The sequence below is a fragment of the Salmo trutta genome, chromosome 7 (genome assembly GCF_901001165.1).
Source record: "Salmo trutta chromosome 7, fSalTru1.1, whole genome shotgun sequence".
In the NCBI taxonomy this organism is placed as follows: Eukaryota; Metazoa; Chordata; class Actinopteri; order Salmoniformes; family Salmonidae; genus Salmo; species Salmo trutta.
In genome coordinates this window covers 32,508,647-32,536,110 of record NC_042963.1, presented here as the reverse complement: position 1 = coordinate 32,536,110, position 27,464 = coordinate 32,508,647, and the positions used below count along the sequence as shown (strand labels likewise).

The 27,464-nt window shown below is 45.2% G+C and overlaps 2 protein-coding genes across 3 annotated transcripts in view; one reads left to right on the top strand and one right to left on the bottom strand.

Moving 5' to 3' along the window:
• mapk8ip2 (mitogen-activated protein kinase 8 interacting protein 2) overlaps window positions 1–27,464 on the bottom strand; it is a 151,016-nt gene that overhangs the window by 53,304 nt on the left and 70,248 nt on the right. The gene's annotated exons all lie outside the window — the stretch shown is intronic.
• On the top strand, window positions 14,039–20,550 carry LOC115197262 (gastricsin). Its single transcript, XM_029758635.1, has 9 exons — window positions 14,039–14,140; window positions 14,332–14,473; window positions 14,778–14,895; window positions 15,184–15,302; window positions 15,480–15,679; window positions 18,811–18,927; window positions 19,195–19,342; window positions 19,504–19,602; window positions 19,776–20,550. The coding sequence occupies exons 1-9, from the start codon at window positions 14,085–14,087 to the stop codon at window positions 19,938–19,940; spliced, it is 1,164 nt and encodes a 387-aa protein (XP_029614495.1). The 5' UTR covers window positions 14,039–14,084; the 3' UTR covers window positions 19,941–20,550.

Sequence of the window (27,464 nt, the reverse complement as noted above, 5' to 3'; positions counted from 1 at the left end):
CAGAGATAGCAGAGACACACACACATTTGTGACACACACACACCAGTTTGGGAATTCACCCCCAGTCCTCATGTACCTGACCCCTCCACCCTTCAAAGGGGAGCATCTCTCTGACTCATGTCCACACAGATTGCTCTGACCCAGGCTTCCCCTGCTCTGAGATATGGCCTGTCACTGTCTGTCTGGGTCTGTGCCTCATTCACCACACAAGACACAAGAACTCACACACCCTCCATCTTTTGCTTTGCTCTCTAAGCAGACAGAGGAGTTCAGCACTATTCTCTATTTTTTCAGGTCCCCAGTTTACAGACACAACAGTGCTTAAATGACTTCATCATCCTGTTTTCTTAGTTTCTATAAAACATCTATATATCTGTGGTCCATTAGTTCCAACAGAGGCTCAGCTCTCTACTCAGTTCTCTACTCCATTAGTAAGAGACTGTGTGAGGCTCAGAGGGAAATGCTGCATTGCAGGTTTTCTAGTGAGGACAGGACAGTCCAGACAGGGCCTAGTACAGATGTATACAGAGCCACTGTGAAGCAGGGTAAGTCAGAAAATACATCGGGGTAGAAATGTGAAGCTAGATAACTGTCTAAATCAGGGCAGAACTGCATACCTTATCAAAGCTCAATCAGTAATAAAATCAGTGCTAAATCAACAATCATGACTAGTTCACACACACACACACACACACACACACACACACACACACACACACACACACACACACACACACACACACACACACACACACACCCCAAACCACACGTACCACACACACACACCACACCACACACACACACACACACACACACACCAAATCACACGTACCACACACACACAGCTCCTGACCAGCAGGACAGAATTTGGTATGTCATCAAATATGAAGTGCTGTGTGAAAATAAAATATTCAGGCCTTTGTGAGCGCTCTTTACAGGACTGTTGTTTCTTTATCAGTGTGTAGAAACTATCTCCAATTATGTTAATATTAAAATAGACAACTTGGTAAATATCTGGAGAAGTATTTTCCTGCACATTGTTATTCATGACCTTGGAGAGGTGTTCATATCTCAGTGTATTGTGCTTTATATCTGTATTACTGATTAACACTGTTGGAAACGGTTAAACTTTGAACATTGAGATATTAACTAAATGATAAGGAGTGGAAGAGAATGGGTTTTATGTCAGAAGTTAAGGGTTCTCTGTAGAAAGCCAGAAGGCTTTAGAATGTGATTGATGGAGGAGAGGAGAGTGACGTGTTGATATAGGGAAGACAGATGGATATCTGTGGATTAGTTGAAGGAGGGATTGAGGTCAGGAGGTGAGGGTTGAGGTCAGGAGGTGTGGACAGATTCCCTTAAGGGAGTAATAAGGGTTTGGTATCCTGTTACCCTCTTTCTGTTGAACAATAAGATGTAAGGATTGGAGAGAAGGCCTGTCTTAATTAGGATGTATATAACTGTGATGGAGAGAAATGTTTTGCTGTCTGAATACAGCTGTACAGAACCTTTGGGAAGGATTAAACTTGGTTAAAGCTTCTCTAGTGTCTGTGAGTTATTTAGATCTGTAAAATAAGAACCTAACAACACTAAGTGCTTATTATGCAGTAGCTAGGGGATTTCCAATGACACAGCCAGAACAAGGGACATCTCCACTCTTTAGGAATGTAGTGAAGTAAAAGTAAAAGTAATCAAAACTATAAAGAGTCAAGTAAAGTACAGATACCTCAAAAAACTACTTAAGTAGTACATTAAAGTATTTTTACTTACCGTAATTTCTGGACTATTAAGCACACCTGAATATAAGCCGCACCCACTGAATAAATGTTTTTATTTTATTTTGAACATAAATAAGCCGCAGGTGCCTACCGGTACATTGAAACAAATGAACTTTACACAGGCTTTAACGAAACACGGCTTGTAACAAAAATAAATAGGCTTTAACGAAACACGGCTTGTAACAAAAAAAATGTATTAGCAGTAAGCTTTAGTTGTCTTTTTGCACTGAGTCAATTCCTCACGCTGCTGTTTCCAACGTCTTATCATCGACTCATTAAGACCAAGCTCCCGTGCAGCAGCTCTATTTCCTTTTCCAACAGCCAGATCAATCGCCTTCAACTTGAAAGGTGCATCATATGCATTTCTCCGTGTCTTTGCCATGATGAGGGTGACTAAATGACTACCGTAATCAGAATGATGGGAAGTTTGAGAGCGCTCGATTTAATCTAAACAGTAAACAAAAAAGTTGTTTGACCTTAACCCGTTCGGCAATTTCATTGGTCTAATGAAAGCTTCATGCCGCCAAAAAACTGAGCACGTCACAGAATGTGTTTTATGGGAGAAAAAAAAATTGAAAGCGGGAAAAATCCATATATTAGCCGCGTCATTGTTTAAGCCGCGAGGTTCAAAGCCTGGGAAAAAAGTTTCGGCTTATAGTCCGGAATTTACGGTAAGTACTTTACACCACTGCAAATACATTTACTTTTAATTGAAAGAGACAGGTATAAACTCTTTATCTCCTCTATCTTTCATCTCTCTCTTACTTATCATTTCTCTCTCTCTACCTCCCATCTTTCACACGTCAAAATGTTGCTACATCTTTTGGAATGTTTATTTAGTTGATGGCTCCTGAATTGTAGTACAATTGTGGTGTGATGTCAGCCTGAAAGTCACCTATAACAGTATACAGTATTTCACGCATGTTGACTAAACATCAGATCACATCGTATTTCTACATACCATTAGTAAAAACACTGTGGAATCTATTTTTGGCAGGTGTTAAGGTGGCGCTAGTGTCAAACACACGCTCTTAGGCAATTTCGATTTGTAAAAGCCAGCGCTCTGCTATTTTGTAACCCTGGCGCCAGTAATTTACCTGTCTTATATCGACTCGCTTGTGCTGCGTTGGGAGGGGTGGAAATATTGTAGGTGTGTCTTTAAAAATGTGTGCCAAAGTGCCCATTTCCAGCAGCGATACTGGTGATATTTAATACTCACTGGTTGCTGGTCTTGGGAATACCGCAGTTGGTTATGGAATCGATTTTGCTAGAGGAGGCGCACAGTAGCCTAATCAGTAGCCTAATCAGTAGCCTATAACCAATGTCTTATTCAAATATAATGAGCAGCAAAACAGTCAACAGACATTCACATTTTTTCTTTATATTGGACATAATTTTTCTGATCACTGTCCTTGGTAGCCTCGGCTATTGACCAGTTTGTTTACCTTTCAAATGGCAAGGTCACTAACAGGCCATATACATGGTGATGGTAGGCTAATATTACTATAATAGAGTTTAACGTTTGGGCATTGTCCAATTGTTCTTGGCTCGAATATGCAGTGCATTTAAGAAATGTGAATGCAATGTGTGTAGACAAATATTTCCATGTTAAAGTCAATAACAAAAACTAGATTGGCTACATGTTTGTTATAACTAGGCCTATTGTAGGGTTACTGTATACTATATAATAAACTGTGTTCAATGGATAGGAAAAACATCCATGCCTCAGGTCGAAGGGCCCTTAGTCCTACATGTGTACACATTCCCTTATGCTCATAGAACAAGACATTCGATTCATGATATCGTGTTTTTGACCCAATCTTATTTTGAAACATTGTTGTTTTAAAAAACAGATTGATTGATATACACTGCTCCAAAAAATAAAGGGAACACTTAAACAACACAATGTAACTCCAAGTCAATCACACTTCTGTGAAATCAAACTGTCCACTTAGGAAGCAACACTGATTGACAATAAATTTCACATGCTGTTGTGCAAATGGAATAGACAACCGGTGTAAATTATAGGCAATTAGCAAGACACCCCCAATAAAGGAGTGGTTCAGCAGGTGGTGACCAGAGACCACTTCTCAGTTCTTATGCTTCCTGGCTGATGTTTTGGTCACTTTTGAATGCTGGCGGTGCTTTCACTCTAGTGGTAGCATGAGACGGAGTCTACAACCCACACAGTGGCTCAGGTAGTGCAGCTCATCCAGGATGGCACATCAATGCGTGCTGTGGCAAGAAGGTTTGCTGTGTCTGTCAGCGTAGTGTCCAGAGCATGGAGGCGCTACCAGGAGACAGGCCAGTACATCAGGAGACGTGGAGGAGGCCGTAGGAGGGCAACAACCCAGCAGCAGGACCGCTACCTCCGCTTTGTGCAAGGAGGAGCAGGAGGAGCACTGCCAGAGCCCTGCAAAATGACCTCCAGCAGGCCACAAATGTGCATGTGTCTGCTCAAACGGTCAGAAACAGACTCCATGAGGGTGGTATGAGGGCCGACGTCCACAGGTGGGGGTTGTGCTTACAGCCCAACACCGTGCAGGACGTTTGGCATTTGCCAGAGAACACCAAGATTGGCAAATTCGCCACTGGTACCCTGTGCTCTTCACAGATGAAGCAGGTTCACACTGAGCACATGTGACAGACGTGACAGAGTCTGGAGACGCCGTGGAGAACGTTCTGCTGCCTGCAACATCCTCTAGCATGACCGGTTTTGCGGTGGGTCAGTCATGGTGTGGGGTGGCATTTCTTTGGGGGGCCGCACAGCCCTCCATGTGCTCGCCAGAGGTAGCCTGACTGCCATTAGGTACCGAGATGAGATCCTCAGACCCCTTGTGAGACCATATGCTGGTGCGGTTGGCCCTGGCTTCCTCCTAATGCAAGACAATGCTAGACCTCATGTGGCTGGACTGTGTCAGCAGTTCCTGCAAGAGGAAGGCATTGATGCTATGGACTGGCCCGCCCGTTCCCCAGACCTGAATCCAATTGAGCACATCTGGGACATCATGTCTTGCTCCATCCACCAACGCCACGTTGCACCACAGACTGTCCAGGAGTTGGCGGATGCTTTAGTCCAGGTCTGGGAGGAGATCCTTCAGGAGACATCCGCCACCTCATCAGGAGCATGCCCAGGCGTTGTAGGGAGGTCATACAGGCACGTGGAGGCCACACACACTACTGAGCCTCATTTTGACTTGTTTTAAGGACATTACATCAAAGTTGGATCAGCCTGTAGTGTGGTTTTCCACTTTAATTTTGAGTGTGACTCCAAATCCAGACCTTCATGGGTTGATAAATTGAATTTCCATTGATTCTTTTTGTGTGATTTTGTTGTCAGCACATTCAACTATGTAAAGAAAAAAGTATTTAATAAGATTATTTCATCAATTCAGATCTAGGATGTGTTATTTTAGTGTTACCTTTATTTTTATATATATTATTTAATTTGATTAAAAACCAAACTTATTAGAAAGATTCACTGTCCATGAGTTTATGTTGAGAACGGACATGGCTCGAATAAAATGGAATATCTTCTGCTATTTCTGAAGAAGTGCAAATATGATGTAAAAAAAATATCTGATCATTTACACATCAAAGAAAAGTGTCTCAGCTCAACAAAACCATCTTTCCTGGTTTACCACGGCAAATCTCCTGTGGCAATTTCCCGACCCTTTGTATGAATGTAAACTAATGTTGGTGTAGCCTACTGTTATTATTTTATTTGTTTCCTATTTATGGTATCCAAAAGTGTCTCGTGTGGTCATTTATTATTGTCACAAAATCCTTCGTGCTGTTGAAAGGAGGACCAAGGCGCAGCGGGAATATGGATACTCATATTTTAATTTCAAAAGAAGGAGTAAAGTATCCACTGAAAAAACAATAAACACAACAGGGACAGTCTTACAGGCATACAAAAACGCAGTGCAAGAACAACCACCCACAACCCCAAAGAAAAACACACACACCTATATAGGACTTCCAATCAAAGGCAACTCAACACACCTGCCTTCAATTGGAAGTCCCAATCAACAACACAAACATTCCCAACACAAACATGCCACGTCCTGACCCCAAAACTAAAACACTAGCTCCATCTGCTGGTCAGGACGTGACAGTACCCCCCCCCCCCTCAAGGTGCAGACCCTGGAATGCACCTACCAACAGAAAAACACCAACAAAAAAAACAAACAATAACCCCTAAACAATAAGGGAGGGAAGGGAGGGTGGCTGCCGTCACCGACGGCACTGTGCTAAGCCCTCCCTCCCCAACCCACCTATCCTGGAGGTGGCTCAGGTGCAGGCCGTGGACCTCGCTCCACCTTCGGCATCGCCCACTTTGATGGCGCCGATAGCTGCGCCGGGCAGACGGGCCACTCGGGCTGACCCTGGCAGCCGGACCACTCGGGCTGGGCCGGGGGACAGGAGGGCCCCTCGGGCTGGGCCGGGGGGCAGGAGGGCCCCTCCGGCTGGGCCGGGGGGCAGGAGGGCCCCTTGGGCTGGGCCGGGGGGCAGGAGGGCCCCTCGGGCTGGGCCGGGGGGCAGGAGGGCCCCTCGGGCTGGGCCGGAGGGCAGAAGGGCCACTCGGGCTGGGCCGGGGGGCAGGAGGGCCACTCGGGCTGGGCCGGAGGGCAGGAGGGCCACTCGGGCTGGGCCGGAGGGCAGGAGGGCCACTCGGGCTGGGCCGGAGGGCAGGAGGGCCACTCGGGCTGGGCCGGAGGGCAGGAGGGCCTCTCGGGCTGGACCGGAGGACAGGAGGACCACTCTGGCAGATCCTGACAGGCAGGGCACCCTGGCAGATCAGGACAGTTTGGCCACTCTGGCAGAACCGGGCAGTCGGGCCACTCTGGCAGAACCGGGCAGTCGGGCAACTCTGGCAGAACCGGGCAGTCGGGCCACTCTGGCAGAACCGGGCAGTCGGGCCACTCTGGCAGAACCGGGCAGTCGGGCCACTCTGGCAGTTACGGGCAGTCGGGCCACTCTGGCGGCTTCTGACTAGCGGGCGGCTCTGGCGGCTCCTGACTGGCGGGCGGCTCTGGCGACTCCTGACTGGCGGGCAGCTCTGGTGACTCCTGACTGGCGGGCAGCTCTGGTGACTCCTGACTGGCGGGCAGCTCTGGTGACTGTTGACTGGCGGGCAGCTCTGGTGACTGTTGACTGGCGGGCAGCTCTGGTGACTGTTGACTGGCGGGCAGCTCTGGTGACTGTTGACTGGCGGGCAGCTCTGGTGACTGTTGACTGGCGGGCAGCTCTGGTGACTGTTGACTGGCGGGCAGCTCTGGCGACTTACGCCTGGCGAGGCTGGGCTGACGCACTAGACTCCTGATGCGTGGGGCTGGTACTGGACATGCCAGCCTGGAGACACGCACCTCCATGCTAGTGCGTCTAGCGGGAAACACCGGACCGAAAGGGCGCACTGGCGGTCTTGAGTGCAGGGTTGGCTTCACCCCTTCCGGCTTGATGCTCACCTTGCCCTGGCACCTGCGGGGCGCTGGTACTGGGCGGACTGGGCTGTGCGTCCGTATAGGCAAGATGGTGCGTACCTCAGCGTAACATGGCGCCCTCCACCTCATACGCACCTCCCTGTAGTCACGGGTAGCTGGCTTACGGCTCTTCCCTGGCCTGGCCAAGCTACCCGTGTGCCCCCCCCAAAAAAATCTTGGGGCTGCCTCTCGGGTTTCCTACCCAACCGTGTTCCAGCATAACGTTCCCGATGGTTCCTCTGTCCAGCTGCCTCCACTCTCCTGAGTGCCTCCACCTGTTCCCATGGGAGGCGATCCCTTCCGGCCAGGATCTCTTCCCAGGTGTAGGCTCCCTTGCCGTCCAGGACGTCCTCCCATGTCCATTCCTCCCTTTTTCTCTCCTGTCGCTGCTCCTTCCTCTTCCGCTGCTTGGTCCTTGTTTGGTGGGTGGTTCTGTCACAAAATCCTTCGTGCTGTTGAAAGGAGGATCAAGGCGCAGCGGGAATATGGATACTCATATTTTAATTTCAAAAGAAGGAGTAAAGTATCCACTGAAAAAACAATAAACACAACAGGGACAGTCTTACAGGCATACAAAAACGCAGTGCAAGAACAACCACCCACAACCCCAAAGAAAAACACACACACCTATATAGGACTTCCAATCAAAGGCAACTCAACACACCTGCCTTCAATTGGAAGTCCTAATCAACAACACAAACATTCCCAACACAAACATGCCACGTCCTGACCCCAAAACTAAAACACTAGCTCCATCTGCTGGTCAGGACGTGACAATTATCAACATCAGGGGTACAATATCCTAGACTGTGAATATTTGAAATGTGTAACTAAACCAACTCAATCGTGGGGATTGAGTTACTTGTGTCAGAAGGGCGTGGGCTAGAATCAAACCAACGCCAACACAAAAGACATATACAGTACCAGTCAAAAGTGTGGACACACCAACTAATTTCTTTATTTTTACTATTTCCTACAACTTAGAATAATAGTGAAGACATCAAAACTATGAAATAACACATTACAGAACCATGTAGTAACCAAAAAAGTTTTCAACCAAAATATATTTCAGATTTTAGATTCTTCAAAGTAGCCACCCTTTGCATTGATGACAGCTATGCACACTCTTGGCATTCTCTCAACCAGCTTCATGAGGAATGTTTTCCAACAGTCTTGAAGGAGTTCCCACATATACTGAGCACTTGTTGGCTGCTTTTTCTTCACATTGCGGTCCAACTCATCCCAAACCATCTCAATTGGGTTGAGGTTGGGTGATTGTGGAGGCCAGGTCATCTGATGCAGCACTCCATCACTCTCCTTGGTCAAATAGCACTTACACAGCCTGGAGGTGTAAAACCCTACGCCGGGGATGAGAAGCAGGTGCGGGGAGCTAAACATTTATTCAGGAACAGACATAAAACAAGACAGGAATAACGTCAGCACACGGGTATACAAGGACATAAGACAATCAATACAGAAGCAGTGAACAGAGCGGGGAACCAGACAGATATAGGGAAGTTAAGGACAGAGGTGATTGAGTCCAGGTGAGTCCAATAATCACTAATGCGCGTGACGGGGGGACGGCAGGTGTGCGTAATGATGATGGCAGAAGTGCGCAATGCTGCGGAGCCTGGCGCCCTCGAGTGCCAGGGGGGAAGAGAGGGAGCAGGCATGTCAGGACGTGTGTTTTGGGTCATTGTCCTGTAGAAAAACAAATGATAGTCCCACTAAGCGCAAAGCAGATGGGATGGCGTATCGCTGCAGAATACTGTGGAAGCCATGCTGTTTAAGTGTGCCTTGAATTGTAAATAAATCACTGACAGTGTCACCAGCAAAGCACCCCCATACATCACACCTCCTCCTCCATGCTTCACGGTGGGAACCACACATACAGAGATCAACCGTTCACCTACTCTGCATCTCACGCAGACACGGTGGTTGGAACCAAAAATTTCAACAGACCAAAGGACACATTTCCACACTCGTGTTTCTTGGCCCAAGCAAGTCTATTCCTCTTATTGGTGTCCTGTAGTAGTGGCTTCTTTGCAGCAATTCGACCATGAAGGCCTGATTCATGCAGTCTCCTCCGAACAGTTGATGTTGAGATATTTCTGTTACTTGAACTCTGTGAAGCATTTTTTGGGGCCGCAATCTGGAGGTGCAGTTAACTCTAATTACCTTATCCTCTGCAGCAGAGGTAAGTCTGGGTCTTCCTTTCCTGTGGCGGTCCTCATGAGAACCAGTTTCATCATAGCACTTTTTTGCAACTACACTTGAAGAAAATGTGAAAGTTCTTAAAATTTTGGGGATTGACTGACCTTCATGTCTTAAAGTAATGATTGACTGTCATTTCTCTTTGCTTATTTGAGCTGTTTGAGGCTGCTCCAAAACACCACCGGTGGAGAAAAAGTATTCAGAGTGGACTTCTAGTCCTACTCAGGAGGCGTGCACACCATCCAGGAATAAAGAACTCTCCGGAAAGAAGAAATGCGGGGGTGTATGTTTCATGATTAACTACTCATGGTGTTATTGTGATAACATACAGAAACTCAAGTCCTTTTGTTCACCCAACCTATAATACCTCACAATCAAATGCCGATGTCACAACGTCCACAGAAGGTGGCGCCTCTCCCCGTTCGGGTGGCGGTCGTCGTCGCCGGCCTACTAGCTGCCACCAATCCCCTTTTCTGTTTCGTTTGGTGATGTCTGTTTAGGTTAGCACCTGTTTTGGGTTAGGTCATTAGTGGGGTTATTCAGTCTGTCTGTTTTTGGTTTGGGGTTGTGCGGGGTTAATTTTGTTTCGTCCTACGTAGGTTGGGGATTTGATTATGCTCCACTGTGCTGTATTTTAGGCATGAGGGTCTGCTGGGCTGCGTCCCAGCTCATTTTGGATTTAATTCCTATTGTTTTGAGTTTTGTATGCTGCCTTGGATTTTTGGACTCATTTCATTAAACGTGTGTTTCACGTAGTTCTGTCTCCTGCGCCTGACTTCACCCCTCCTACACGTTAAAGACGGTTTCTGACAGCCGACCGTATTATCCCCTAAGAGAATTCTCTTCGGTTATAGTGACAGCCATGTATATTCACCCTCAAGCCGATACCACGACGGCCCTCAAAGATCCACACTGGACCATATGCAAACTGGAAACCACATACCTGAGGCCAGATTTATTGTAGCTGGGGATTTTAACAAAGTAAATCTGAGGAAAACGCTACTGAAGTTCTATCAACACATTGACTGTAGTACTCCCGCTGGGAAAACATTGGATCACTGCTACTCAACTTTTCAAAATGCCTACAAGAACCTCCCCCGCCTAACGTCAGTACAGAGACAAAGTGGAGTCCCAATTCAACGGCTCAGACATGAGAAGTATGTGGCAGGGTCTACAGACAATCACGGACTACAAAGGGAAAACCAGCCACATCACAGACACCGACATCTTGCATCCGGACCAGCTAAACACCTTCTTTGCCCACTTTGAGGATAACACAGTGCCACCAACGCGGCCTGCTACCAAGGACTGTGGGCTCTCCTTCCCAGTGACCAACGTTAGTAAGACACTTAAGCGTTTTAACCCTCACAAGGCTGCTAGCCCAGACGGCATCCCTAGCAGTGTCCTCAGATCATGCGCAGACCAGCTGGATGGAGTGTATATGGACATATATAATCTCTCCCTATCCCAGTCCGCTGTCCACACTTGTTTCAAGATGTCCACCATTGCTCCTGTTCCCAAGAAAGCAAAGGTAACTGAATTAAATTACTATCGCCCTGTAGCTCTCACTTGTCATCATGAAGTGCTTTGAGAGAACAGTTAAGGATCATATCATCTCTATCTTACCTGACACCATAGACCCACTTCAATTTGCTTACCGCCCCAATAGATCTACAGATGATGCAATCGCCATCACACTGCACACTACCCTATCCCATCTGGACAAGAGGAACCTATGTAAGAATGCTTTTCATTAACTATAGCTCAGCCTTCAAAACCATAGTACCCTCCAAGCTCATCATTAAGCTCAGGGCCCTGGGTTTGAACCCCGCCCTGTGCAACTAGGTCCTGGACTTCCTGATGGGCCGCCCACAGGTGGTGAAGTTAGGAAACAACACCTCCACTTCGCTGATCCTCAACACAGGGACCCCACAAGGGTGCATTCTCAGCCCCCTCTTGTAATCCCTGTTCACCTATGACTGCATGGCCACGCTTGCCCCCAACTCAATCATCAAGTTTGCAGATAACACAAAAGTAGTAGGCTTGATTACCAACAATGACGAGACAGCCTGCAGGGAGGAGGTGAGGGCCCTGGGAGAATGGTGCCAGGAAAATAACCTCTTACTCTACATCAACAAAACAAAGGAGCTCATTGTGGACTTCAGGAAACAGCAGAGGGAGCATGCCCCTATCCACATCAACAGGACTGCAGTGGAGAAGGTGGGAAGCTTCAAGTTCCTCGGCGTTCACATCACTGATGTTCTGAAATGGTCCACCCACACAGATAGTGTGGTGAAGAAGGTGCAACAGCTGAATAAATTTGGCTTGGCCCCTAAAACCCTCACAAACGTTTACAGATGCACAAATGCCCAGAACCTCAGGGCTCTCCAGAGGGTGGTGCGGTCTGCCCAACGCATCACCAGGGGCACAATACCTGCCCTCCAGGACACCTACAGCAGCCGAATTCACAGGAAGGCCAAAAAGATCATCAAGGACAACAACCACCCAAGCCACGGCCTGTTCACCCCTCTATCATCCAGATGGTGAGGTCAAGACAGGTGCATCAAAGCTGGGACCGAGAGACTGAAAAACAGCTTCTATCTCAAGGCCATCAGACTGTTAAATAGCCATTACTAGCCGTCTTCCACCCGGTTACATAACCCTGCACCTTAGAGGCTGCTGCCCTGTATACACAGACTTGGAATCACTGGCCACTTTAATAATTGAACACTAGTCACTTTAATAATGTTTTAACAATATTTACATACTGCTTTACTCATCTCATATGTATATACTGTATTCTATTATTTTGTATTTTAGTCAATGACACTGAAATTGCTCAATCTAATATTTATATATTTCTTAATTCCATTATTTTAATTTTATATTAGTGGGTATTGTTGTGACCTGTTAGATACGTCTGCACTGTTGGAGCTAGGAACACAAGCCTTAAGCTACTCCCACAATAACATCTGCTAAATATGTGTATGTCACCAATAACATTTGATTTGATTCAATTTTGACTCTTGCCATAATATGGACTGTGTCTTTTACCAAATAGGGCTATCTTCTGTATACCACCCCTACCTTGTCACAACACAACTGACTGGCTCAAACGCATTAACGAGAAGGAAAGAAATTCCACAAATTAACTTTTAACAAGGCACACCTGCTAATTGAAATGCATTCCAGGTGACTACCTCATGAAGCTGGTTGAGAGAATGCCAAGAGTGTCCAAAGCTGTCATCAAGGCAAAGGGTGGCTACTTTGAAGAATCTCAAATCTTTGATTTAACACTTTTTTGGTTACTACATGATTCCATGTGTGTTATTTAACAGTTTTCATGTTTTCAATATTATTCTACAATGTAGAAAATAGTAAAAATAAAGAAAAACCTTGGAATGAGTAGGTGTGGCCAAACTTTTGACTGGTCCTGTATGGTACTGGCCCTAACTGCTAGAACACCCCAGGCGATGTCACGAGTGCTGTCTTCAAATTCCCTGTCATAAAGGAGCCAAGGCGCAGCGTGCCGGTAATTACACATCTTTATAGAAGGAAACCGAAACCAAAACAATAAACAGGTACGCAGCAAGAAACGTAACGCACTGTGCCGTACACACACAGAAATAACAATAACTCACAAACCCCAAAAGATAACAGGCTGCCTAAGTATGGCTTCCAATCAGAGACAACGAAAGACACCTGCCTCTGATTGGAAACCATACCCGGCCAAAACATGGAAAACAAAACATAGACATAGAATACTAGAAAAAACACACATATAAACAGAAAACCCAAAACCACCCAACACAACCACTTGTCACGCCCTGACCACTCTACTATGGCAAATTACCTCATAGGAGGGTCAGGACGTGACAGGCGACAATTAAACAAAACGTTGACAGTTTATTCGTAACCTTAAGATACACTAGACACGTGTATGATATCTATCTTGGGTTATTAAGCTATATAAAACTACAGTTGTGGATGTATATGGCTGTATTTCAGATATATTTTTGTACATTTGAATGTTGCAGTAATAGGACCTAGGCATAGCGTTTGAGGGAGCGAAAGAGAACATAATTTTTATTGCAAGCCTTGACCCCAATAACTAAACTACCCCCTATTGAAAGAAAGAGAACTGCTGATTTTCAGGGACTCATGAGGCTCATTTGATTATCTTGAAGCACAGCAAAAATTCTCTGTGAAAAAAATCATTTTGACACCGCTGAACCCATAACGCTACCATAAGCAAAAAGATTTACCATCACGTTTGGTTTGTTAAAATAGAGCCCTGTATCTTATCTAATCTGGTCATCTCCCTTATAGGTTCAGTAAACTAATAGTACTGTTTTGGTTAGCGCTGCTATCGGTACAGGGGAGTAGGGGCTTGCCTGCACACTGAATAGAGAATGTGGAGTCAGGGGAAAAAGGAGCTGATAGTCACCTACTTAAGTCTGATAAGGGATGTGTACACACACTCACGCGTACCCATATCACACCTGCTTGCATTCATGTGTGCACATATGTATGTTTGGTACAGTATATAAGAACAGTCCTGACCCAAGCTAAGGTGTATCCACCACTGGTTGTGATTTCAGGAGCGACCATGAAGTGTCTCGTTATTGTGCTGGTATGTGCTGTGCTCGCTGAGGGAATCCACAGGTTAGTACTCACTTTATTTCTTTTTCAAATTATCACTCCAGCTGCTCTTTTCTTTAAATTCTCCCTAAAACACAATTTTATTTTCTCAGCTCTCATAGTCAATGATAACTCCTTGTCGCTCTCTCTACCCCTATTTGCATTTGCAGAGTTCGACTTCATATCTGAGTGCATCTGTGTTCTTGTTACCCTAGGATCCCTCTGGTGAAGCATAAGTCAATCCGTGAGAGAATGATGGAGAAGGGAGAACGCCTGCCCTACCAAGACCCCGCTCTCAAATACTTTCCTGACGAGTTCGCTGGCTCCACCACCATGTACATCAACAACTACGCTGACGTAAGTACATGCTCTAAAACCCAAGCTTATGGTCTATCTAGAATGTTACTCAATGTCCTGTCTATATCTGTCTATGTCCACAGTAGTCTATTTTCATATTCCAGAAAGAAATTCTGATGTAGGCTAATGTAAAAAATTTGAATTCTAGGTCTAACTAGATAACAACCATGTCACGATAACGTCTAACTCCATGAAGTAGAGTCTAAACCAAGCCAACCACTCTAGATCTGATGCGTTGTTGTCTGAATGTATTAGCAGCACCTCTATCTTTTGTCAACTGTATTATCCCTGTTGTGTTTTCCAGACCACTTACTATGGAGCCATCACCATCGGTACTCCCCCCCAGTCCTTCCAGGTGTTGTTTGACACTGGCTCTGCCAACCTGTGGGTTGACTCTGTACTCTGCAACACTCAGGCCTGCAGTGAGTACAGCTGGATAGCTTCATGACAATGAAAGCCACTGCTAGCTAATATTACAACAACCTACTACATGTGTCAACGAACTGCTACTTCCTCAACAATAAATGTTACTAACTGTACTACTACTATTACTACTACTACTGTACTACTACTACTACAGCACATCTACTACTACTACTACTACCATCAGAGATATTTAGGTCCATTATCACTTCTACATACTTCCCAGATAAATAAATTGTAGACAGTATATTTCCTCTTTAAGTTGTTTATGTTCCTTCCTCCTGCAGACGCCCACACAAAGTTCAACCCCCAGCAGTCGTCCACCTACTCAGCTAATGGGCAAACTTTCTACCTGCCCTACGGAACTGGCAGTCTCAATGGAGTCTTCGGATACGACACCGTCAACGTGAGTTCCACCATAACAACCTTACAAATACTTAACTACTTCTACCACAGTTATTCTTCACTACATGCAATAAAAAGCCACAACAGATACAGCCACAACAGTACATGTACTTCCATTCTAATAAAACCAACGTGTTTCCATGATGCTGGGTGTGTGTGTTGTTTGACACCTCTTTAGGTCGGTGGTATTGTCATCAACAACCAGGAGATTGGTCTGAGCACTAACGAGCCAGGTCAGACCTTTGCTGTGGCCCAGTTTGATGGTATCCTTGGCCTGTCCTACCCTTCCATCTCAGCTGGACAAGAAACTCCCGTCATGGACAATATCATGTCACTGAACCTTCTGCAGTCTAACATATTTGCATTCTACCTGACCAGGTCAGTACTCCTACCATCACTTATACCACATACATACCACCACTTACCACAAATATACCACTACCACTACCACTACTTACCACACATATACCACTACCACTACTTACCACACAAATACCACTACCACTACTTACTACACATATACCACTACCACTACTTACCACACATTTACCACTACAATTACTTACCACACATATACCACTACCACTACTTACCACACATATACCACTACCAATACTTACCACAAATATACCACTACCACTACTTACCACACATATACCACTACCACTATCTACCACACATATACCACTGTCACTACTTACCACACATATACCACTACTTACCACATATATACCACTACTTATCACAAATATACCACTACCACTAATTACCACATATATGCCACTATCACTACTTACCACACATATATCACTACGTACCACATATATGCCACTATCACTACTTACCACACATATATCACTACCACTACTTACCACACATATACCACTACTTACCACATGCATACCACTACTTACCACATATATGCCACTATCACTAATTACCACACTTATACCACTACCACTACTTACCACACATATACCACTACTGACCACACTTATACAACAACCACTACTTACCACAAATATATCACTATCATTACTTACCACACATATACCAATACCACTACTGACCACATTTACACCACTACCACTACTGACCACACTTATACCAATACCACTACTGACCACACTTATACTACTACCACTAATTACCACAAATATACCAGTTCCACTACTTACCACACATTTACCACTACCACTACTTACCACATATATACCACTACTTACCACACATATGCCACTTCCGCACTTACCACATATATACCACTACTTACAACACACACACCACTACAGATGTCAGATCTTAATTGGACCCCTTTCACCGCAAGAGGAAAATAATCCTGCAGAAGGAGGATTTGAATATCTGAAGAATTATTTAGAATTGTACCAGTGGGCAGCTGGAAGCGTGTTTGTATACAAAGCAGTAACATACCTACATTGTACCTTATGTAGGCTACGTGAAGGCTACGACGTGTCTCGTGTTAATTCTTATGTGGATTATAATAAACGGGCATATTCGTAGGAGGTAGATGTATTTTCGTTAGGGATAATCAGTTGTTTTAGATAAATAGTTTTAATATCAGTTGAAGATCAAGCAATATGCAGGATTAATTATTGTTTTCTTAAATTCCTGTGTGGTCCAGCGGTTACAGCCACTGACCCCGGCACATATATGTCAGAGTCGGCATGGGTTCAAATTCGGCCCACTGCCCTTTGACTCATGGATCAATGTCTATTTTTGACGCATTCATTTCGCGTGGTTACATGATTAAAACAGAAACAACCAAAAGGTTAACAGTTTAGGAATTAATTCTGAGTGGTTAAGTTTAGGGCTATGGTTTGGGGAAGGCTTAAAACAAAATAATACAAAATGACACGCCTATGTATCATCAGTATTCATAATATTCTTAATGCTCGCTAGAGCATTGTGATCTGCCATAGTGCAGTGGTCTAAGCAGCTCATACCGAACCTCATGAGTTTGCGCCCTGTGCTGAGCGATCTAGTGACCAGCCTGAGACTACATTAGACCCTCAAGTTAATTGCATTTATTTAAATGTTTTCAAGAAGTAAAATTAATCAACTAAATCGTCTTTGGATAGGCTCAAATGTATAAACATCTTGACAGCTTTAAGAAATGAAATATTAAAGGCACACAATACAAGCTTCCAATTCACACCAAAGACCAGAACTATATTCACAAATTATACATAGCCTAACTATAAAACGTGGACAAGCATCCACACTGGAGGAAGGTTTATTGTTCCACAGCAGGCCTACATCTGTCAATCAGATGATGGCCCAAATCAGCTCATAAACTCAGCCAGGGAAACAAACAGTAGCGGTTAACACACCTTTTCACACTTACTTCATTACCGCTCCCTAAAAGACGATGTTGGCGTTACCTTAGTCCTGCTTGCAACCAAAGTGTTTCTAGATATGTTCACCCTCTGGTTGGTATTGTAATAAGAACAACAGAGTACTTTTTGAGCAGACTAAGGGTGATTTATCTATTTGACAAGCATTCCATACAATAGAAATAAAGTATCCACTGTGGGAATTGACATGACACTAATGTTGGTGTAGCCTATAGTTACAATTTTATTGGTTTCCTATTTATGTTATCCAAAAGGGTCTGATATGGTCATTTCTTATCAAGATCGGGGGTAAAATATCCCTGGACTGTCCATATTTAAAATGTGTAAATAAATCTAGTATATCGGGGGATTGACTTATTTGTGCCAGAAAGTTGTGGGCCGGAATTGAACCAAAGCCAACATGGTAGGCTTATATGTGCGAGCTGGCGGCAGCAACCCTAACCCACCCCACCCTACCACACCCCACGATTGAACTACATTTTGAACTTAAGATACACTTGAAGCTTGTATGTCATAGCCTAGATGAGACCAATATCTATCTTGTGTTGTTATGCTATATAAAAGGACGGTTGTTGATGTGTATGACTGCATTTCAAATGCAGAAATTTGACCTAGGCCTAGCGTTTCAGCGAAAAAGAGAGACATTTATTTTGAAACCAAGTCCTGACCTCAAATGACTCAAATGCCCCAGCATGGAGATAAAGAAAACTGCTCTTTTTCAGGGACCTACAAGGCTCATTTGTATTTCCTCATGCAGCAGGAAAATGAGCAGTGACAAAAAAGTGATCAAGTTAAGATCTGACATCTGTACCCCTACCACTACTTACTTACCACACATATAATGTACTACTACCAGACCTCAATATAAAATACACACAGATATCACAGAATCTTCTGCAGGCCAATGTGTTCTTTTTCTAGATGACCGTGTAATATACTTTAATGATGTACTTACTTAATTATGTACATAATCAATGTTATATTCATTACTCCTGCTCCAGAAACTAAATCACTGATATAAGATGTACGATTTTTGGAAAGAAAAGTGTCTTCTGTGAAGAGTGAACCATCTTCTCGCCAACCACCTTCTATCTATGTAAAACTGTTTGATGGCTTAAAAAAAATTCTGTGCAGGGACAGTCAGCAGGGCAGTGAGTTGTCGTTTGGAGAAGTGGACACCACCAAGTACCAGGGTCAGATCTACTGGACCCCCGTCACCGCCCAGACATACTGGCAGATCGGCATCCAAGGGTCAGGATCAACCACACTAACCAAACATACCTAACCATACACTGACATCAGAACCACCAGGAGCCTTCAAAAGCTGGGATGAAAAATGTCTAAAGCCTCTCTGTCTGTCTGTCTGTCTGTCTGTCTGTCTGTCTGTCTGTCTGTCTGTCTGTCTGTCTGTCTGTCTGTCTGTCTGTCTGTCTGTCTGTCTGTCTGTCTGTCTGTCTGTCTAACTGTCTAACTGTCTGTCTAACTGTCTGTCTAACACTAACCCTTGTAAATCTCCAGGTTCCAGATCAACGGTCAGGAGACAGGGTGGTGTGGGCAAGGCTGCCAGGCCATCGTGGATACAGGCACCTCCATGCTGACTGCACCCAGACAGATCTTGGGAACCCTGATGCAGTCCATTGGAGCCCAGCAGGACCAGTATGGACAGGTAGCAGGAAGCCATTATAAACCATTACAGACCAGTACCAACTGACACCATAAACCAGTGTAATCCAGAAAGAAGAGGATGTGGAAACCAGTGCAGACCAGAGTTAACCAGTACAGGGATGTTTTGTGTCACTCATGTCTGTGAATTGTTTGTTGATGTAGTACACAGTGAACTGTAACCAGATCAACAGCCTGCCTACTCTCACCTTCACCATCAATGGAGTCAACTTCCCCCTGCCGCCATCTGCATACATCCAGCAGGTGAGTTAGTGTGTGTCTGTCCGTGTGTTACCCTCTATGACTGATGTTAGGATAATGAAGACCATTTTAGATGGCTCAAGCTGGTCCATAAGCCTTGTGTCAGTAGTGCATGTGTGTTTATCTGTGTGTGTGTGTGTATTGCACTCAACATGCGTGTTCTCCTCTCTATCCAGAACAACCAGGGTGGGTACCAGTTCTGCTTCGTGGGGATCATCCCCACCTACCTGCCGTCCCAAAACGGACAGCCCCTGTGGATTTTGGGAGATGTATTCCTCAGGGAGTACTACTCCGTCTACGACCGCACAGACAACCAAGTGGGCTTTGCCACCGCAGCCTAAACCTGACCAACATGACCATGACCGCAAACCAACACAGACACCGACAGTTCTTAGAAGTCTACCACCCCAAACCTCACACAGAATCTATTCCACCTCTGGCCATTCTAGAACATCAATCATCAAAAGGCATCTATTCTGAATCACCCATAGCAACCTCTCTTATTTTAGAACACATATTACCCATAACAACCACTCTGGTCATTATAATACATTTATTACCCCTGGCAACCACTGTGGGTCAGTTTGGCTTTGGTCCAGTGGGGTTAAAGCAAGCATCGACATCATTGGGTTAAAGCTGTGGTCTTTGTTAGATGCTAATATATTCAGTTCAGCTGTAAGGTTGTTTCCTTTCTACTCTGGCATTGCAATGACAACCTCCTAATTCCCAGACAACATCGGATGTGAACACAGGTTCAGCCATGTTGCTGATTGCATCATGATGCTGAGTTGCAATTCTGAGTTGAGTGAAAAAGAAAATGACATACAGAAACACAGTGAAATATGAAAATATGATTTTTGACACTTAAATGCATTTCATCTCAAGACTGGATGTATTTGGTGTTTCTTTAGCTTCCATTTAGACTCAATAAACTATTGAAGTGCACAATAATCCTATCTGTTTTGAATCCCTGTATCTGACACATCAAGCTCATGATGCCTGTAAGACTGAAATCTCACCTCACATTCACCACTGACTGTTGCCAGAAACTGCAACAAAAAACAACAAGAGCATCTTACCCAATTGGAGCCTGTAAATATATCCAACCATCTACACATCATACATATAGAAATAACTAAATATCATAGAGTCAAATATGCCATCTGTTAAATGGCATTAAGTCCGAAGTCTCCTCCCTGTGAAAGCTTCAACATTTCACTTCATTTCACTTCTGCTAACGAGCTCTCATTATCTCTGTAACATGGTCAGGGGCTGGTGTGTGTGTGTGGATCACACACACACACACCATCATAAACTGGCTTAAACTTATTGTCAGGAGCAGAGATAGCAGACACACACACATACACAGACATTTGTGAAACACACACACTAGTTTGGGATTTCACCCCCAGTCCTAATGTACCTGACCCCTCCACCCTTCAAAGGGGAGCATCTCTCTGACTCATGTCCACACAGATTGCTCCGACCCAGGCTTCCCCTGCTCTGAGATATGGCCTGTCACTGTCTGTCTGTCACTGTCTGTCTGGGTCTGTGCCTCATTCACCAGACACACAAGACACAAGAACTCACACAAGAACTGCTTTGCTCTCTAAGCAGACAGAGGAGTTCAGCACTATTCTCTATTTTTTCAGGTCCCCAGTTTACAGACACAACAGTGCTTAAATGACTTCATCATCCTGTTTTCTTAGTTTCTATAAAACATCTGTATATCTGTGGTCCATTAGTTCCAACAGAGGCTCAGCTCTCTACTCAGTTCTCTACTCCATTAGTAAGAGACTGTGTGAGGCTCAGAGGGAAATGCTGCATTGCAGGTTTTCTAGTGAGGACAGGACAGTCCAGACAGGGCCTAGTACAGATGTATACAGAGCCACTGTCAAGCAGGGTAAGTCAAAAAATACATCGGGGGTAGAAATGTGAAGCTAGATAACTGTCTAAATCAGGGCAGAACTGCATACCTTATCAAAGCTCAATCAGTAATAAAATCAGTGCTAAATCAACAATCATGACTAGTTCACACACACACACACCAAACCACACACACACACACACACACCCACCCACCCACACCACACACACACACACACACACACACACCACACCACACACACACAGCTCCTGACCAGCAGCAGCCTACAGGGTGAAACAGAGACAGAATTTGGTATGTCATCAAATATGAAGTGCTGTCTGAAATAAACTATTCAGGCCTTTGTGACCGCTCTTTACAGGACTGTTGTTTCTGTATCAGTGTGTGTAGAAACTATCTCCAATTATGTTAACATTAAAATAGACAACTTGGTAAATATCTGGAGAATTATTTCCCTGCACATTGTTATTCATGACCTTGGAGAGGTGTTCATATCTCAGTGTATTGTGCTTTACATCTGTATTACTGATTAACACTAAGTGCTTATTATGCAGTAGCTAGGGTATTTCCAATGACACAGCCAAAACAAGGGACATCTCCATGTTTTGAAACAAATACAGTTGTGGAAAAAGTACTGAATTGTCATACTTGAGTAAAAGTAAAGATACCTTCATAGAAAATGGCACAGGTAAAACTGAAAGTCAACCAGTAAAATATTACTTGAGTAAAAATCTAAAAGATTTGGTTTTAAAAATACCTAAGTATCAAAAGTAAATGTAATTGCTAAAATATACTTAAGTATCAAAAGCAAAAGTAAAAGTATGAACAACTTAAAAATCCTTATATTAAGAAAATTAGACAGCACTATTTTCGTGTTTTTTAAAATTACGGATAGCCAGTGGCTCACTCCAACACTCAGGCATCATTCACAAACGAAGCATTTAGTGAGTCCGTCAGATCAGAGGCAGTAGGGATGACCACGGATGTTCTCTTGATAAGTGTGTAAATTGGACCATTTTCCTGTCCTGCTAAGTATTCAAAATGTACTTCTGGGTGTCAGGGAGTAGAAAGTACATTTTCTTTAGGAATGTAGTGAAGTAAAAGTAAACGTTGTCAACAATATAGTCAAGTAAAGTACAGATACTGTACCTCAAAAAACTACTTAAGTAGTAATTTAAAGTATTTTTACTGCAAATACTGTACATTTACTTTTAATTAAAAGAGACTGTGGAAACTATTTATCTCCTCTCTCTCTTTCTTTATCATCTCTCTCTCTACCTCTCATCTTTCACACACCAAAATGTTGCTACATCTTTTCAAATGTTTCTGTAGTTGATGGCTCCAGAATTGTAGTACAATTGTGGTGTGATGTCTGCCTGAAAGTCACCTATAAAGTGTAATTAAAACCTAACAGTATACAGTATTTCACGCATGTTGACTAAACATCAGATCACATCGTATTTCTACATACCATTAGTAATAACAATGTGGACTCTATTTTTGGCAGGTGTTAAGGTGGCGCTAGTGTCAAAAACACATTCTTGGGCAATTTCGACTTTTAAAAGCCAGAGCTCTGCTGCCAGTAATTTACCTGTCTTATATCAGCTTGCTTGTGCTGAGGTGGGAGGGGTGGACATATTGTAGGTGTGTCTTTAAAAACGTGTCCCAAAGTGCCCATTTCAAGCAGAGCTACTGGTGATATTTAACACTCACTGGTCGCTGGTCTTTGCGGTAACACAATTGGTTATGGCATCGATTTTCCCAGTGGGGGCGCACAGTAGCCTTGTAGACAGTGATCTGGCAGAGTTACTCCACCTCAAAAATTCCATTTGGCTAAAGGCTCGGCACACACATACTCAGGCTGACTGGCTCTTGTTCAGGCAAATGAGAAATAAGTGCACTCAGGCTATCCGGAAGGCCAAAGGTAGTTACTTTAAGGAGCAGTTCTCTCTCTGTTGATCTAATCACAAGAATAAAACCTCCTCCTCACAGCTGCCCATGTCCCTTTATGTTGATGATGTGGTTGTTACTGACAAGGAGCACATGGTTGAGCTCTTTAATCACCACTTTATTAAGTCAGCATTCCTATTTGACTCAGCCATGCCTCATTGCCTGTCCAACATTTCCTCATCTCCCACCCCTTCTAATGCGACTAGCCCCTATGCTCCTCCCTCTTTTTCCCCTGCCCCGCTACAAAGTTTCTCCCTGCAGGCAGTCAGTGAGTCCGAGGGGCTAAAGGAGCTCCTTAACTTGACCCCAAAAAAACATTTGGGTCAGATGGTTTAGATCCATTCTTCTTTAAGGTTGCAGCCCCTATCATCTCCAAGCCTATCTCTGACCTTTTTAACCTGTCTCTCCTCTCTGGGGAGGTTCCAATTGCTTGGAAGGCATCCACGGTACATCCTTTATTTAAAGGGGGAGGTCAAGCTGATCCTAACTGTTATAGGACAATTTCTATTTTGCCATGTTTATCTAAAGTGTTGGAAAAACTTACTGGCTTTCTTGCTGTCAATAGTATTCTCTCTGATATTAAGTCTGGTTTCTGCTCAGGTTATGGTCGTGTTACTGCAACCTTAAAGGTCCTAAATGATGTCACCATTGCCCTTAATTCTAAGCAATGGTGTGCTGCTATTTTTATTGACTTGGCCAAAACTTTGATAAGGTAGACCATTCCATTCTTGTGGGCCGGCTAAGGAGTATTAGTGTCTCTGAGGGGTCTTTGGACTGGTTTGCTAACTACCTCTCCCAAAGAGTGCAGTGTATAAAGTCAATATCTGCTGTCTCAGCCACTGCCTGTCAACAAGGGAGTACCCCAAGGCTCGATCCTAGGCCCCACGCTCTTCTCAATTTACATTAACAACATAGCTCAAGCAGTAAGAAGCTCTATCATCAATTTATATGCAGATGATACAGTGTTATACTCAGCTGGCCCCTCCCCGGATTTTGTGTTAAACACTCTACAACAAAGCTTTCTTAGTGTCCAACAAGCTTTCTCTGCCCTTATCCTTGTTCTGAACACCTCCAAAACAAAGGTCATGTGGTTTGGTAAGAAGAATGCCCCTCTCCCCACTGGTATGATTACTACCTCTGAGGGTTTAGAGCTTGAGGTAGTCACCTCATACAAGTACTTGGGAGTATGGCTAGACGGTACATGGTCCTTTTCTCAGCACATATCAAAGTTGCAGACTAAGGTTAAATCTAGACTTGGTTTCCTCTATCGTAATCGCTTCTCTTCCACCCCAGCTGCCAGAATAACCCTGATTCAGATGACCATCCTACCATGCTAGAATACAGAGACGTAATGTATAGATCGGCAGGTAAGAGTGCTCTCGAGCGGCTAGATGTTCTTAACCATTCGGCCATCAGATTTGCCACCAATGCTCCGTATAGGACACATCACTGCACTCTCTACTCTTCTGTAAACTAGTCATCTCTGTATACCTGTCGCAAGAGCCACTGGTTGATGCTTATTTATTAAACCCTCTTAGGCCTCACTCCCACCATCTGAGATACCTACTACAGCCCTCATCCTCCACATACAACACCCGTTCTGTCCCCAAAGCTGTCACATTCGTCGTATGGAGTAGACCAAAACGCAGCGGGAATGTGTATGCTCATCTTCTTATTTATTAAAAAAAAGAAACAAAACACTTGAACAAAACAACGACGAAAAACAGTCCCGTAAGGACAAATGACTATACGGAGAAACACCTACCCACAAATCCCATAGAAAAACACCCCTATTAAATAGGACCTTCAATTAGAGGCAATGAGGAACAGCTGCCTACAATTGAAGGTCAACCCAATAAACTAAGCATAGAAATAGAATAACTAGACACAGACATGGAAATAGACTAACATAGAACATTGCCCAACAAACCCCGAAACACACTAAACAAACACACCCTGCCACACCCTGACCAAACTACAATAACAAACAACCCCTTTTACTGGTCAGGACGTGACAGTACCCCCCCCAAAGGTGCAGACCCCGGATGCACCTCAAACAAAAAAAACACAAAAATATACCCCAAAACAAAAATAATCCCAACCTAAAGGGAGGGAAGGGAGGGTGGCCACCATCACCGACGGTTCTTGTGCTACACCCCCCCGCCCCCTCCCCAATCCTCCAACTACGGAGGTGGCTCAGGCTCCGGCCTTAGTCCCCAACCTAACCTGTCCACCCCCGCTGGAGACCTCGGGCTGAGGCGCGTCGCTGGAGACCTCGGGCTGATGCTCATAACTGGAGACCTCGGGCTGGAAGGCGACACTGGGAGCTCCGGACTGGAGGGCGACTCTGTCGATTCCGGACTGTGGGCCGTCTCTGTCGGATCCGGACTGTGGGCCGTCTCTGTCGGTTCCGGACTGTGGGCCGTCTCTGTCGGCTCCGGACTGTGGGCCGTCTCTGTCGGCTCCGGACTGTGGGCCGTCTCTGTCGGCTCCGGACTGTGGGCCGTCTCTGTCGGCTCCGGACTGTGGGCCGTCTCTGTCGGCTCCGGACTGTAGGATGTCGCCGGAAGCAATGGACGGGGCACTGTTGCCGGAAGCTCTAGACGGGGAACTGTTGCCGGAAGCTCTAGACGGGGAACTGTCGCCGGAAGCTCTAGACGGGGAACTGTCGCCGGAAGCTCTAGACCTGGGAACTGTTGCCGGAAGCTCTAGACGGGGCACTGTCGCCGGAAGCTCTAGACGGGGCACTGTCGCCAGAAGCTCTAGACGGGGCACTGTCGCCAGAAGCTCTAGACGGGGCACTGTCGCCGGAAGCTCTAGACGGGGACTGCGCACTAAAGGCCTGGTGCGTGGGGCTGGCTTTGGAGACACCAGACTAGGGACACGCACCACAGGGCTAGTGCGAGGAGCAGGAACAGGACGTACTAGACTGGGCTGACACACTGGAGGCCTGGTGCGTGGTGCTGGCTTTGGAGGCGCCAGACTAGGGACACATACCTTAAGGCTAGTACGAGGAGCAGGAACTGGATACACCGGGCCATGAACAAGCACTGGAGGTCTGGAGTGCACAGCCTGCACCACCCATCCTGGCTGGGTAGTCACAGTAGCCTTGCACGGGCGGAGTGCTGGCACAGGGCGAACTGGGCTGTGCAGAGGCCTGATGGCTGCCGTGCGTAGAGCAGGCGCAGGGTAGCCTGGGCCTAGGAGACGCACTGGTGGCCAGATGTGCTGCGCAGGCATACTCCTACCTGGCTGGATGCCCACTCTAGCACGGCACTTGCGAGGGGCTGGGATCGCTCGCACCGGACTGTGCGTGCACATGGGCGAGATAGTGCGCACTTCCGCATAGACCGGCGCTTTCATGATCCGCTGCTCCCCATAATAAGCACGGGGAGTTGGCTTAGGGCTCGCCCTTGGGGGGTGCCTCTCGTGCTTCCGTCGTTGGGCTCGCTCTTCGTACTGTCGCCGTTCCTCCCTCTCTGTCTCCACCTGTTTCCATGACAGGGTCTTGTCCCCTGCCATTACCTCCTCCCATGTCCATGACGTCCTCCACTCCCTTCTTCCCTGGCCCAGGATCCTTGCTCCTCCTGGGCCTGCTGCTTGGTCCGTTGGTGGTGGGTAGTTCTGTCACGTTCGTCATATGGAGTAGACCAAAACGCAGCGGGAATGTGTATGCTCATCTTCTTATTTATTAAAGAAACAAAACAAAACACTTGAACAAAACAACAACGAAAAACAGCCCGGTAAGGACAAATGACTATACGGAGAAACAACTACCCACAAATCCCATAGAAAAACACCCCTATTAAATAGGACCTTCAATTAGAGGCAACGAGTGTCACGTCCTGGCCAGTATAAGGGTTAATTGTCATTTTAGTTTGGTCAGGACGTGGCAGAGGGTATTTGTTTTATGTGGTTCGGGGTGGTGTTTTTGTAAAAGGGAGTTTGATTTAGTATTTCCGGGTTTTTTGGTTTATGGTCTATGTTTATGTATTTCTATGTGTAGTCTAGTGAGTGTGTTTCTATGATT